Source organism: Malaclemys terrapin, chromosome 21 (genome assembly GCF_027887155.1).
Source record: "Malaclemys terrapin pileata isolate rMalTer1 chromosome 21, rMalTer1.hap1, whole genome shotgun sequence".
Taxonomy (NCBI): domain Eukaryota; kingdom Metazoa; phylum Chordata; order Testudines; family Emydidae; genus Malaclemys; species Malaclemys terrapin.
The window spans coordinates 10,397,262-10,412,594 of NC_071525.1; the positions used below are offsets into that span (position 1 = coordinate 10,397,262).

Genomic DNA, 15,333 nt, shown 5'->3' on the forward strand with positions numbered 1-15,333 from the left:
TGGCATCCCTCTAGCTCTCGTCACTATAGCACCACTAATAGCACAAGACCCTTCTGCACAGCTGCCGCTCTCTGGCTCGCTTAACTCTCCACCGGATTTCCAACCTCGGTGGAAACCCTCTCTGCCCCCACCTTGCCCAAGCCTCTGAAATCCTCTCTCGTGCGTGCTCTCTCTCTGCTATTAGTGATGAGTTTTGTGCTGGGCCTGCAGTTCTCACACAGCCGAGCGGCCTCACTGACTTTGATGCAACACACTCCTAGGCGAAGACTGTTCACTTCAGTAAGGGTTATTAAGATCCAGCCCCAAAGTTGACCTGTATTGTATGTAAGCAGGGTCTGAACGAGCTCTCCCCTGACAGCTAGCTGGGGAGGGGGAAAGACTTCAGGAGCAAACTGTATTTCCATGAACACACCTACTGTGCGTAGGTATCCAGCAGACAGAGTGGTGGTGTCCAAAGTGATCCACTCTGGCTGGTGTTCGGTTACAAATCACTTTAGTACTGAATGCGGGGGTAGTGAAATGTCATTATCAATGTTGTTATCTTCATTGTATGACTAAAGGGGAGCAGAACTGTGCTGAGCTTGTCCCAATTGAGGGGGTCACCCTCAACTGAAAGGAACTCGCTAAGCCAGGGGCTTGAATGCCAGACCCCTGTGAAAGTAAGCAGGATTGGACAAATGTTCCTGCAGGAGATGTGGGCTCTACCTAAAGGTCCCCAGTCTGGTTTAACTTGCCCCTCCTCACTGTTCAAAGATAGAGCTAAATAGGCTCCATTAGGAGTCTTTTGTTTTGTTAAGTGTTCACTAAACCTGAAATCACTTGTGGTGGGACAGCATTTCCTTCCAGCCGCCTTCAGTAATGAAGTTCTCCCACTATGAGCTGACAATCACTGAGAGCTGGGGGGAAACTTCAAGAGACTGACCTGCAGCGGTCACAATAGAGAAGCAGGTGGCAGCAGAAGGTGACTGTCTGCAGAGTAGCCAGTGAGGGCGGCTGGTGGAGCAGAACAGCAGCTGGTGGGATGGCCAGTGGAGCAAGGTGCCTTCCCCGGGTGGGTGGTGAATTCACACAGATGCACCTCTGAACCCTGGGTCCTCACTGACCAAGGACAACTCCTGTGAGTGGGGTCTGGTGAGGGAGCAGAGGGGGGCACAGAAAAGGAACTGTTGGTTGTAGAACTCAAGAACATGAGGCGGAAGGCTCGTCCCCACGCACTCTGGGGTGGGCGTCCTGCTCACAGTTTTATGGTTATGAATCCTGCTTGTGGCATTTTCCCTAATTAATGTTGGGTGACTTTTCTCCTTTCATTAAAAATTTCTTTCCGACACACACTCTGTGCTTGCGAGTGAGGAAGTATTGCCTCTCAGAGGCACCCAGGGGAGGTGTGTAATTTTCCCAGGTTACATGTTTAATTGTGTGAAACGACAAACTCCTCAGAGGAAACCTAGCGTCATGGAAAGTGACTCAGTTCCCATCATCCCCTGCATCTCCCCTCTTCCTTACGCCCCTCCCTCTCTTCCTGTCACTCTGATTAAGGCCCTTATCATGCTGACGGAAAGAACTAGAACCTGCCTATGCAGAAGTAACATTGATGATTTGGCAGCTCTACATCAGACCTGACCAGCCCTAGGTTGCATGAACTCAACGGATCTGCAGCGGATCAGCCCTCCCCACCCCCATGGAGTTTATCTCCAGTAATGCCAACCCGAGCCTTCAAAAATCATGAGTCAGGCTTAAAAAAAAAAATCCTGAGATTTTAAAAAATAATGAACTTTGGGTCCATTTTATTTGCCTTATAATTTTTTAGCCTGTCTCAGTTCCCAACTTTAGGCTTTTTCAACAGTCACAAGGGCTAGAAACTTTCTTTATTAAACGAAACCTTAGAGTCTCATGTAATCACATGAATCTGAGAGCTGGGGCTCTAAGCTAAATGTATCACAAGACTGGTGATAAAATCGTGAGAGCTGGAAACACTGGTGTCAGTTGGGCCAATGGGTAAAATAGGGCAAAACAATACTGGTAAAAGCAACAAGCTGCATATGTGTGATCTGTCAGATATGCCCAAGGAAACCAATGCTAATTCAGCACTGGTAGGCTTGAGATGGTAATGCACAGAAGCCAGGAAATTCAATGTCATGGTTCTCATAGCAACCTGAATATGACATTGTGACACTCTGAACCTCAGAGTAGCACCCTGGAACTCCCCATATTCATCACTGTGATACAATTATGAGATGGTCTGTACAAAGTATGCCCCGTGAGGTATCATTTTAAAAGTCTCGATCTTCTGAACATGAATACCCTGTTGGATTGTAGGGGCTCCTATCGTGTGTGAGGTGATGAAGTGTACATGTTACTGAAATACGTTGTGAGATTGGGAAAACCCACAACCAGCCTTTCAGGTAAAACAATGGAGTCGATTAATGGCTCATCGACACCCATCAAGAAAAGAATCCACTATCCTTGAGACTTCTCGGAGGAGTTGTGTAGGCCCTGGGGGGCGGGGGGGGGGACTAACCCATCTTGCAGCAAAGAAACTATAAAAGAGGGGAAGTGACATCATCACCTGGCCTCACTACCCCCACAATTCAACACCTGGAAACACATCTGGAGGACAAAGACTTTGAACTGGGGGAGGATGGTTCTGAGTCGGGAAAGAGTCCCAGCCAGTGTACTGGGGATCCGTGACCTGTTTGTACCATCTGTCAGAGTGAGACACTGCTTGATTGAAATCAGTGGTTTGAGCATTGGCCTGCTAAACCCAGGGTTGTGAGTTCAATCCTTGAGGGGGCCACTTAGGAATCTGAGGCAAAAATCAGTAGTTGGTCCTGCTGGTGAAGGCAGGGGACTGAACTCAATGACCGTTCAAGGTCCCTTCCAGTTCTAGGAGATGGGATATCTCCATTAATTTATTTATTGCAAATTTATTTTTATTTTTTGAGTAACCAACCTTGATCCCTACACTTGTGACTTATAATCACTTGCTGTAGTTAATAAACCTGTTTTATATTTGACCTAAAACAGTGGGTTTTGGTTGAAGTGCTTGGAAATCTCAGCTCAGTTTACAAAGGTGAGTGCGTGTCCACTCACACTGAGGGAGGGGCAAACATAATGAACTTAAGAGGGGAATTCCCTGTGAGGAATCAGATATGCAATTCCCATGGCTACAGAGGCTAGTTCAACATTTTAATGGAAAGCCATGTAGTATAGTGTGATCTGAGCAGGGGTTGGACTAGGTGACCTCCTGAGGTCTCTTCCAACCCTGATCTTCTATGATTCTATGATTCAGCTACTGCTTGGAAGCTGAGGCATTAAATTATGGGGTGACCCACAGATTTTGCAACCCCCAAATGCTTCCCTTAATCTGACTGTGGCTGAGATCATGCATATCTCATGATCTGCAGAAAAGATTTCCCTCATAATTAGCTCCAGGAAAGTTTTCTTCCCACTGAGAAGGGCTGGAAATGGACTCTTTCTTGAAATATTATAGCTGAGATGGGCCTTGACCCTGAAAGGGCACCAAAAAGTGAGGATTTACCAAATGCCAATGCTGGACACCAGTGTTAACAGTTTCAGAGTGGTAGCCGTGTTAGTCTGTATCAGCAAAAACAATGAGGAGTCCTTGGGGCACCTTAGGGACTAACAAATTTATGTGGGCATAAGCTTTCATGGGCTAAAACCCACTTCATCAGATGCATGGAGTGGAAAATACAGAGGCAGGTATAAACACACAGCACATGAAAAGATGGGAGTTGCCTTACCGAGTTGAGGGTGGGGGGGAGGGGTCAGTGCTAACGAGCCAATTCAATTAAGGTGGAAGTGGGCTATTCTCAACAGTTGACAAGAAGGGGTGAATACCAAGGGAAGAAAAATCACTTTTCTAGTGGTAATGAGGCCAATGTAATCAAAGTGGCCCATTTCAAACAGTTGACAAGAAGGTGTGAGTATCAATGGGGGAAATTAGTTTTGTTGCATCCGAAGAAGTGGGCTGTAGCCCACGAAAGCTTATGCTCTAATAAATTTGTTAGTCTCTAAGGTGCCACAAGTACTCCTGTTCTTCTTTTTTTCTTTTTTTGCCGGTACAGATTAACACGGCTGCTACTCTGAAATTTGTTAACAGTGGTACTCTTGCATAAAAAATGCCAGGAACACTGCCAACCACCACTGGTCAGGACATTTGCTGTACGTCTCAACTAAACGTCTGCACCTTAACATGCTGGGATATTGACGCAGAGATGAGAGGGTTATCTCAAATCAACACCCCCCCCCCCCACAGCACAGTTGTATATAGCAGCATGCCAAAGTGTGTCCCTCAGTCCCTATCACTCACATACAAACCCACCCAACGCCTAACAGGATGTCAACACAAGGTAAGCTGGCAACTCAGACCGACAGACGGAGATCACAGGCAATTCATAGCAAGTAGGTTAAATAAAGGTGTGCATGCTCACCGTATCCTTTATACACATTTTAATGAGCAAAAAAATACACGAGCCAGTATAGTACAAGACATTCAAGACATTAAGGAAAAATCTTAATATCTGTAGCACTATGTATATTCAGAGATGATTAGAGCTGGCTGGAACATTTTAGAATAAACTTTTTTCATCCAAATATGCTGTTTAGTCAAAGCTGAAACATTTCACATAGTTGTACTGATTCTGAAGAAATGTTTGAGTGGAAGGTTTCTGAGGTCCAGGGTGGACTATCCGGTCAGAGAGCGGAATTGAAAATCTGACCTTTCTGAGCAGAAGAAAGACATTTTGACACAATTCTGTTTTGCAAAAATGTTGGAAAGGTTTTGTTTTCATTCCAACGCAGAACAAAACCAAATTTCAAACCCTCAAAAGTTGTCTTGAGAGGGAATTGCCATTCTCCAGCCAGCTCTGGCAATGACCTATTCTGCTTTATTAATTCCTATAGAAGTGGCACTTTGTCCCGATGCAATAGTGGTATTTGCCATAAACATTCCAAAGATGGCTTTTATCCCATCTTCTCCAAATGCAAGCATCCAATTGGCTTTGCAATGTCATGTGGTATAATACTGCTGCTTAAAGCTTTTTTAAAAGTAAATTTTTTAAACATTCAGCTCAATAAAAAAAAAAAAGATGTCTATCCTTAAAGGGTTACATTGGCAGAAAGAGACCCAGGTGCTCCAGAAGGATAAACAGCTCTGCACACTTCTACATTTTGTCTTAGCATTGGTAGAAACTGATGTGCACCTTCTCCTGGTGTTTCTGGAGCCTGTTGCTGGACCAGTGGAGAAAAGTGCTCCAGAGGCAATACCCAAAACAAGCCATGTATGATAATGAGCAATGGAAAGGGAGCAGCATTCAACTATAAACATGAAAGCCTTGATCTGATGGCTCAGGAACGCAGATGGATGATTTGCTCCTGCCATCATGTGCTCTGTTAAGCCCTAACAGCATGGTCAAAAATTCCCTGCGTTTACTCTAGTTGCAATACCCAGGTATGTTGCTCTTATGAAAAGATTCCAACTGATGCCCAGCTGCAATTGCACCTTTTGGCAGGGTTGCTGTGTGCCCGTCTGCCAGGGCTAGGCAGGTCCCAAAATGAGACTGCACTTGAAAACCTAATATTTGAAAAGGGGGCCTCTTCAACTTACCTGCGAAGCTCTGAGGTCAGGGGCCTGTCTTTCTTTTGCAGGAGTTTATGGGATGACTTGTATCTACCACAGCGCTTTCCTGTTCCTATCACCAGGCCCTATCCATCAGTAATGACACCAGTTCTTTCGGCGAAAATACCAGACCTTGAACTTGGGACTTGGCAGGTGAAGGTGAAGTTTTAAAATGTAAAGCCCTGAGGTTCAGAATTCCATGGACAAAAATGGCCCGTCGCACAGGGAGCAGGGAATGTGTGTGTGGGCACTACAGTAAATGCAGGTGCCAATCAGGCACCCGAATATGCACAGGCAGTTCTGAAAATCTGGGCCTACATTTGTCAATAATTTATAAAAATTGTGCTGTACATTCACTGCTGTGAATTGCTGAACGACCACCCTGGAGGTGGGGGCCTCTGTCTAGTGATGGGCCTGAGGCAGCGCAGGTACCAGCAGGAGAAGTACATACATCCTGGTCCACTGGGACCTGAACTGAAACCTACCAATCCATTTCCCAGGGCGTATTTATTCAGCATCAGAGGGCAACGATCTGTGCACCTCCAGCCTGGATGGGATTTGAACTGGGAACCTAGAGGTGAAAGCTAATTGTAGAGTCTCAGTCTGGCCCAGTTCTATTTCTGATCTCAAACCCTTGGTCTCAAGAGCTTTTCAGCTCTTTACATCTCCAGTGAAAGGGGGAGGTGCTATCCTCGGCCTCATCACTCCCTTTATCAATCTGTGTTACTAAGCCTACCCATGTACAAAGGAAGACCAGCCAAAGGGTGACAGCAGAACCTAGCAAATGCCTTTCCTCTGAGTCCAAACTGAGCCTCCCTTTACCCCACGCCATTAAGTCATCTAAGGGAAATGTTATACCCACTTCTTCATCACTGGTAAACCAACAGCCACCATGGAGGTGGCAGCACTAACTAAGCCAGGGAAATATTTGCCATGTGGCAAATATGGAGCAGGGAGCCAGCATTGTATTAAGTCTCTGTCTGCGACAGCACAGACGCTGTGGTGTGAGCCAACTCTGTGCACCAAGGCAAAGTCATCAAGGTGACCAAAGCCAGTGACTTACAAGCACAGATAAGGAAATATTCCCTGCTCCCCAGGACAGACACTATCATTATCAGGGAGCAAGCGAGAAGTAATTCTTCCGCTCTACTCTGCGCTGATTAGGCTTCGGCTGGAGTATTGTGTCCAGTTCTGGGCACCACATTTCAGGAAGGATGTGGACAAATTGGAGAAAGTCCAGAGAAGAGCAACAAAAATGATTAAATGTGTAGAAAACATGACCTGTGAGGGAAGATTGAAAAAATTGGGCTTGTTTAGTCTGGAGAATTGAAGACTGAGAGGGGACATGATAACAGTTTTCAAGTATATCAAAGGTTTTTACAAGGAGGATGGAGGTTAAATTGTTCTCCTTTAACCTCTGAGGACAGGACAAGGATGCAATGGGCTTAAATTTCAGCAAGGGTGGTTTAGGTTGGACATTAGGAAAAATTTCCTGTCAGGGTAGTTAAGTACTGGAGTAAATTGCCTAGGGAGGTGGTGGAATCTCCATCATTGGAGATTTTTAAGAGCAGGTTAGATAAACACCTGTCAGGGATGGTCTAGATAATACTTAGTCCTGCCATGAGTGCAGGGGACTGGACTAGATGACCTCTCGAGGTCCCTTCCAGTCCTACAATTCTATGATTCTCCATTGGTCCAGGGGTTTCCAAGAGATGCTCAGGGGGGTTAGATGTTTGCATTATAGTTCTTGGCTGTAGAGGGTAGACAAGGTGCTTTGCTGCTGGAGGGAACCGTGCATGGAACCCCACCTTCGTCTCACCAGAGACTCACTGTGCGGCATTGGTGACAGGCACAAGGGAAAGAACATCTACAGGTCTTCAGCACCAGAAACACGAGAGAGGCGGGATAGGAAAGGCTGATCCTGTAGCATCTCGGAGTAATGTACAGCTGGGGGGGGGATGTCTACCATGCAAACGAGCAGGGGCACAACACCCCCATCCCCAATACTTCAGCATGTGGGGGCAACTGGGAACCACTGGTTTCAACAAAGTTGTTTCTTTGCTGGGACTGGGGAGGAACTCATATAAATCACTCTTGGGACACCTGCTCCGCCTTCAACCTCCTTCAGCAGAGACTGCGCCTGGGGCTCCTAATTGGGCTTGGTCCGGAGGGTTTCGTAGGTCTCCTGGTTCTGAGTGCTGAGCCCCTGTAAGGAAGCAGAGGAGACAGAAGTGGGGGTGGGGATTAGGATTTTGGTTCCGAATGGGACTCCTGAAACAATTCAAATGAACTAAGCCTGGGGCTAGGGGAGTGAAATCTCTGGGAGAGATGGAGCTGGTGGCTGAGCTCCAAATCCGACTCCAGAAGCAGGGTGGGGGGGTTTTCTCCAGGTTAGACTAGAGCTGGAAAAGCCTGTCCAGGCCCCATGTCGTCCATCCCCTCCCTGCAGTGCAGGAGTGTTCCCTGCTTTATGTGCCCAGAGCTCAGCCTCATCTGACAGCCCTTCACTCTAGGTGGAACGTCAGCAGCTGTCTCGGCCGTTCCCTGCAGGTCTCAAGAGATGTTAATACACGGCTGAACCGGGTGCACAGAGCAGGGGCCGGTTTGTGACACTGCCCAGAAAAACCTTCTGCTCCTTATTCAATAGCCTAGAAGAACCTAGAAAAGGGCTCCCGGGTATAAGCAAAGCAGCGGAGTCTGAGCTGCACAGCCGATGTTTGCATTGCGGGACCCATCCAAAAATACCCCAAACACAGAGTTTTCATGCTGGTGAGAGGGACCAAATTGGCACCCCCAAGACTTGTGCCCTCCGGTCACCCACAAGGCAGCAGCCGTATCTCCCTCTGGCAATGGCCCTGCCCTACAGGGGCACTATCAGGAAGCTCTGTCTTTGTGCTGACCTCCAGCGAGGGGTCCAATTAGTGCTGACGGTGGTTTGGTGATGTGGATACCAGCCTAATAGGAAACGGACTGAAAACAGGCCTTGCAGTGGCTGTTACCACAGTCATCAGACGGAGATGACTTTCAGGCAGACACCAGTGATATTATTTAATAACATCGATTAATTCATTCAAAATACAGCTCTGCCATGTAGTCCCCAGATCACTTGCATCTTCTTGGCACCTTGGGAGCTGGTGAAAGGGACCAAGTCCCATGCAAATGATTGCACAAGGCAGCAAACGGGGTGGGGAAGTCTGGATACTTACGGTATAGATCCCTTCTTCTTTCTGCTGCACAAAGAGAAAGAGAGATAAGTCAGTAAGAACAAGAAGCAAAATACCAAAAACAGCCCCTTCCTCCCCCCACACTGTGTTGTGACACAAACTGGGGGGCCTGTCTGCACCATCACCAACTCTCAGCCCAAAGCTGGAATTCTTGGAAGCTTGAAAAATCCCCTTTCTTTTTCTTTCTTTCTTTCTATGCAGCTGCCTCTGCACTTTGTGGTTTTGGCCGGATGCAGAAGTGGAAATTCTGAACTATCCTGGGCCTACAGTTTTTTTTATTTCATCCCATTCCTTCCCCTTCTACCCCTTTCCACCCCCACCCCTGACAGAATTCTCCTCCTGTCTTGTTTTTTTCAGCTGTTGTTTATTCCCCTGCTCCCCATTAGCTACAGCAGACAGGTAGGGGAGGGATAGCTCAGTGGTTTGAGCATTGGCCTGTTAAACCCAGGGTTGTGCATTCAATCCTTGAGGGGGCCATTTAGGGATCTGGGGCAAAAATCTGTCTGGAGATTGGTCCTTCTTTGAGCAGGGGGTTCGACTAGATACCTCCTGAGATCCCTTCTAACCCTGTAAAAAGCAACAGAGAGACTAACAGATGTATTAGAGCATAAGCTTTCGTGGGTGAATGCCCACTTTGTCAGATGCATCCAATACATCAGTTAGTTTTAAAGGTGCCACAGGACTCTCTGTTGCTTTTTACAGATCCAGACTAACACGGCTACCCCTCTGATACTTCTAACCCTGATATTCTATGATTGAGCTTACTCAGCCATTAATGCTTCCAGGCCCCACTCCTCTTTGCCAGGATCTCCATGATACCGAGGTGCTTACAATGCCATGTCATATATTGTGGGGTTGCTTTTGCCACTGGCCGTGAAAGAGCGTATCGCCTCCTGGCCCCATGATACGATGTGTCTGTCCACACAGCTCAAGATCACACCGGCATTGCAAGCTCCTGTCTGCACTCCTCTGGCTGGCACCCCAGAGCAGGGCAGCCCCCTTGCATTCTCTCACTCACTCTGTCTGAGCGCTGGGCGATTCTCTCCCCGCCCAGGAGGTCTGCTCTATTTTTCCTTTGGCCTCACAGCTGCTCCCCACTTAGTATCAATATGCATCACAGTGCTGTGCCCTTTGCCCTCTTCCTCTGGACCATTACGGTATTAAATGAGGCAATGCCCAGCACTGATCCTGCCATCTCCCCCAGCCCATTGCTGTTAATCATGTGTCTTTTTTAACCCCTTTTGCCAGTTTTCAGGCCATAGGACAGTGCCAGTTTACCTGGCCTTTTCAAGGAAGATTTTGACAGAGGATGTGTCAAACGCTGCACTGAAATCCAGCCTCTGCTGCATTCTCTTGACCCAGGACATTCAGAATTGCATGCAAAAGGCAATCAGCTTTGCCTGGCATGAAGTGTTTGCTATAAACCCTCCACGCTGCCCATTCCGGGAGGCCTCTCCTTTTCCTTTGGTATGGGGTGTGCATGGTACTCGGTGGTTTATTCCCACATAGCTAACAGGGTGTGAGTTACTGCTGTGCGTGCTCTGTACCAGCGCTGCCTGGCAGTGGCCTGTGCTATCTCCTAGCTCAAACCGCCAGCACCAGCAGCTGAGCTCCTCTCAGCCACAGTGTCTCTGGCTTCCCCAATCAGGCTGGGGCTCATTTTGCAGCCAGGGGCACCCAAGCCTCAGGATGTTTGGAATCACTTGGTGGCTTCTCCAAAAGCTTAGATTCTTCTCCGGGGGGATCGGAGTCCCAAATCTCCGGCCAGATTTCTCAGGAAACTTCCCAGGCTTCCAAAGAGAGGGAGACACCCTGAGCACAACCTGCCTCCTGACACGTCGGGGTGGCTGGTTCCAACCAGGGGCACGACCACGTTAACTGAACGTTGACAAACCACTTCCAGCCTGAGAATGGGGAATGCCCTAGGCAGGCGGGCACCGGACACCGTGAGCCGCGTTCACCAGCCCAAGGGGATGGAAATGAGGGTTTGCAAAATGCTCAAGGGTTTCTACTCCAGGCTCTATTTCACCTTGCTCAGGTGAGAGGAGGAGAGGCATCTCCCACCTAGCCCATGCACCCAGCCAGCACTGGACACTCTTCAGGGATTTGTCCAGGGCTTTGCCCCCTCCAGCTTTGCTCCTGTCTTTTTATATGGGTGTGCGCGTGAGTTTAACGCTGGTGAAAGGTGCCACGGGGGGGCATAAGCCCACTGAGGACAAATAGCCCCACCCCCTCAAATGAGGGAGGGGCTACAGAGTCCAGAAGCCAAGTGGGACAACAAATGAAAAAACAAGAATGGGCGTGAAGGGCAAAGGTGCAAAAGACGGGAACAGGCTAAACCTCAGCAGGACTAGAACAGAGCCGGGACTCTCCCCCGGGACACGGCACTGGTACGTCAGGCACAGACCTCAGAGGACTTTGCAAAGGTGGGTCAGTGCCATTATTCACACTCAGAGACAGGGAAACTGACTTGCCTGCAGTCAAACTGCAAATTAGTGGCAGAGCCGGGACTAAGATCTGGGTCCCTTGAGTGCTTCCCACTGCTCCACACGGCCTCCTTGCACTGCAGCGTAAGGCCCCAAACATCAGCACAGAACAAAATAACCCCCCTCCTGCAGCAAAGCCCTTAGCCCCTGGCCCCACTCCTCCCAGTGGACCCCCAGAGGAGAGCTCTGCTGTGCAGCACAACCAAAGCGGCACCGCAGAGCTGGGCTCTGTTGGACCGGGGGTCCATGAGACACCGACGAAAGCAACAGCTTGCAGTGGATGATTTTAGCTGCCTGTCAACTCCGCCCACAAGGCCCTGGCAAAGGAGTAACCGACAGGAAGCAGAAAGGACGTACGCTATAGGCTGCGCTGGGGTCGGCTTTTGATGCTTTTCGAACCTGGAGCTGAAAAAGGAAATGAAAAGAATGAATTAAACAACAAATAGCCCCGAAACATTTTGGGGGCAGATTCTCAGCTGAAGGGTTGGGGCGGGGGGGACTTCTAATAGCCAGCATTATAGAGCAGCCCTGGGGCTGCACTAAACTGTAGCAGCTAAGTCTGGACCACATGCAATTATATCTCTCTGCACTGGGACCGGGATGGTCCCCGTCACTGCCGTAGCTGAGCACCTCCTAAGCCTGGTGGTGTTTTCCCTCACACAGCCCTGGGAGGCAGAGCATGGCTATCCCTCCCACCGTACAGGGGCTCTGGGACTTGCCTCAGGGCACACGGGATACGTCCACACCGCAGCAGGGAGCATGCGTCCCAGCTCAGACCGCCAGACACGCACTAGCTCCACCCCAGCTAGTGTAGCCCGGCAGCTGGGGCTCGCCACCCTAGTACGTACCCAGCGGCTCCGGGTGGGTTTGTACTCAGGCAGGCACAGGCCCGAGCTGCTGCCGCGCTACCCCTGGCTACACGGCCGTTTCCAAGCCTGTCGACCCACACTCCCGGCCCCGGCATAGATGTATGGCAGAGCCTGGAATTGGCTCCTGGTCTCCCCCCGAGAGTCTGAACTATTGGGTCACCCTTCTTTCTGGAAGGGAGGGGTGATGTACCCCTGTGCCAGCTGGGTATTGCTGGAGTGTCTCATACGCCACTCACCCCCCATGTCTGCCCCTCCCACCTCTTCTCCGCCCCCTGTGCTGATGGGAGGGAGGCGTCGGAGTCAGCGGTGCCGGCTGGGAGCTCCTCTGGAATAACCCCAGCAGAGAGGCCAAGGGGAGCAGAGCAGTGCTGAGAACTGGCCTTTCTCCGCTCTTTTTACTACGATTTCATTTTTTCCAAAGGGTAAATTGGCTGCTCCTAAAAACAAGAGCCCAGCAGCTCTGGCTGGAGCGAGACGGGCTGGGCCAGCTTCCCCACAGCTCTGCCAGTGCACCTCGGTCTGGATCTGCCGCTCCCCCTGCAGCACAGCTCTGCTGAGGCTCCCCAAGTTTCGCCCGGGAGAGGCCCTTGTCCCCTGAACAATTACGAACCACTGAGGAGATGGAGCCTCCCAACCCCATGGTGTTTCTGGAGCGGAAGGGCTGGCACAGTAACCCTCCGCTCCCCGTCGGGGGTCACCTAAAGAGAGGCGAGAACGGCCAGGCCCCCGGAGACTCACCTTCAGGCGGCAGTAGAGCACTGTGAGGATGATGCCGTAGGTGAACAGGACGGCGTCCAGGACGTAGCACAGCTCGGGTTCGGCCAGCGCCTCTGCAGGGAAGAGAGGTGGCGTTAGCGTCCTGGTGAGGGGGAGAGGCAATGCAGCTTCCTGCTGCTGCGCGGGGGGGGTTGCACCGCCATCGTCCCGCCAAGCCCAGCAGGACGTAGAACGAGTCACCGCAATCCTGGCCTTTGCAGGAGAGCAGAGCAGCCGCCCAACTCCAGGATTTGCAGGCTGGAGCGTCGGTGTAGGACCAGGCTCTCACGCCGCCCACATCAGGATGAGAGGGCAGCTTGCTTTCAAGGCAGGAAACCTGGGACCTCTGTTGAGGCTTCCTGCTGGGTCAGGGACTGAGCCGTCACATCCAAGCAGGATTTTTCTGTACCTCAGCCCCATCAGAAACGCAGACCCTTGAGGTGGGAAAGGCCTCTCCCAGCAGCTAGCCGCTTCTGCCGCCCACCCTGGCCACTGGAGCCCACTCATTTGGCCAGCCAAGTTTTGACTGTCCCAAGTGATGGGGCTTCCACCACTTCCCTGGGGAGGCTCTCCTCCCCCGTGTGATACACTCTTCGCAAGGTTTTCCCCTGACATTCACCCTGCATTGCTCAGGGCTGAATTTCCTCATGCTTCCCCCTCAGTCACGCTTCGGAGCTCCTCCCCTCCGCAAACACCTGCAGACAAGTATCTGTCCCGCCCTCCCAGCCCCGCCCCGAGGCATCCCTGAGCGAAGCTAGACATAGTCAGCTCCTTCACTCGCCCTCCAGCCCCCGAATAACTGTCACTTTTCTCTGAATTCCCTCCAGTTTGGCTGCATCTTCCTGGCACTGAGGTGCCCACACCACATTCTGCATGTGATCACACCAGAACTAGATAGATAGATAGATAGATAGATAGATAGATAGATAGATAGATAGATAGATAGATGGGGGTGGATGGGGATAGATCGACAGACAGACACAGACAGACAGATAACCCTGTTTGTGATGCAGTGCCTTTGCTGATGCAGCCCTTGTGCACATCTTTGCAACCCCACACCTGTCACTCCTGGTTCTTGGTACCAGGCTGCCCTGAGCCCCGCACTTAAACCAGGCTGGACAACATGGCCCATGGGGAACCATCCCACGCTGGCCCCTTGGGGAAGGACTGGACGATCTAATGGGCCTCTGTGGATTCACACCCATTAGACCAAACAGCTGACGCAGACTAAATCACATCCCTGCGGCCAAAGGAGAGGCTCAAGTTTGTTGCTAACTAATGAAATTCCCCATTGGCCAGTGACAGACCTGGCACCCCTTCCGGACCACGTTAGGCCCTACCAATACCAGGGCTGACGTCCTGGCCCCATCGAAGTCAGTGAGAGTTTGGCCATTAACTTCAGTGGAGCCAGGATTGCACCTCAAATGCTCATGGCTCAACCGACCAGAGAGTGACTCAAAGCTCTTTGTGGGTCTATCATGTTGCTGGGAGGAACCTGGCGGCTCTGGCTTTGTTGCTAGAAATGGCTAAAGAGCTTGACACCAGACTAACAAGTTTGGAGTTATTTTAAAGTGACCCTGTGAAGGGCAACAGTCTCCAAATCTGGCCCTCCACATCCTCTAAAAATAGATGTTTACTTGCACAATATCCTCCTAGCAGAGTCAAAGAGTATCACTGGGTTTGAATAGAGATGGGATGACGTTTTAGCCAGCAGGGACATTCTAGTTATACTAGCTAAAATAAGGACAATCAGATCTCATGCTTCAGGGCACTGTGCCTCACTGGTCAGGAAGGAAGTGGGCTTTCTCTTTCCTCAGAAAGATCAGGTTCTGTCCTCTGCTGGAGGCAGAATCATGGGTTGGATGGACAGGTGCTGTGATGCACTGTTTCCAGCCCTCTGTTCCTAACAGCAATGATATTATTAGCCTCTGCCCGCCTAGCGACAAACCCTCTAGTGCTGTGAGATCTCCAGTTGTCTCACCCTCTGCCCAGGACGCTGGATCTCCTGTGTTCTGGATGTGATTTGCACCTAACACAAGGAGCTGGGAGGTGTGGGAACCTCAGACCTTCCCATTAACGGCACAAGGAGCTTGAGATTTTGTCCTGTTTCCTTTCATAGAAGGGAACATGAGTCCAGGGCACAGTGGGGAATGCAGCGTGCTGGAAGCTGGCCGAGCTCAGGGCAATAACAATCAATTTGAATGCATTGGCCCCTCAGGCCTTAAGGCCTCTGGGAGCCTTCAGAGACGATACTCTACAAATAAACCACAGAGGAAGGGCCCATGAGACCTAGTTAGGGCCCTTCGTTTTCGGTTTTTATTTTATTTAATTTTTCCCAGGAATTTATCAGTGTTTATTAC

General features: G+C 50.1%; 1 protein-coding gene across 2 annotated transcripts in view; it reads right to left on the minus strand.

Moving 5' to 3' along the window:
* Positions 1-4,455: 4,455 nt before the first annotated feature.
* The window catches only part of FCER1G (Fc epsilon receptor Ig), a 29,176-nt gene continuing 18,298 nt past the window's right edge, over positions 4,456-15,333 (minus strand). The window contains exons 2-5 of one of the 2 annotated variants that reach the window (XM_054010778.1): positions 12,956-13,047; positions 11,706-11,753; positions 8,845-8,865; positions 4,456-7,844 (exon numbers count right to left, since the gene is read on the minus strand). In XM_054010778.1, coding sequence (XP_053866753.1) covers positions 7,788-7,844; positions 8,845-8,865; positions 11,706-11,753; positions 12,956-13,047 — 218 coding nt within the window. In that variant the 3' untranslated portion in view covers positions 4,456-7,787. Of the gene's footprint in view, positions 7,845-8,844; positions 8,869-11,705; positions 11,754-12,955; positions 13,048-15,333 lie in introns of both variants that reach the window. The other variant, XM_054010777.1, reaches the window with a different exon arrangement.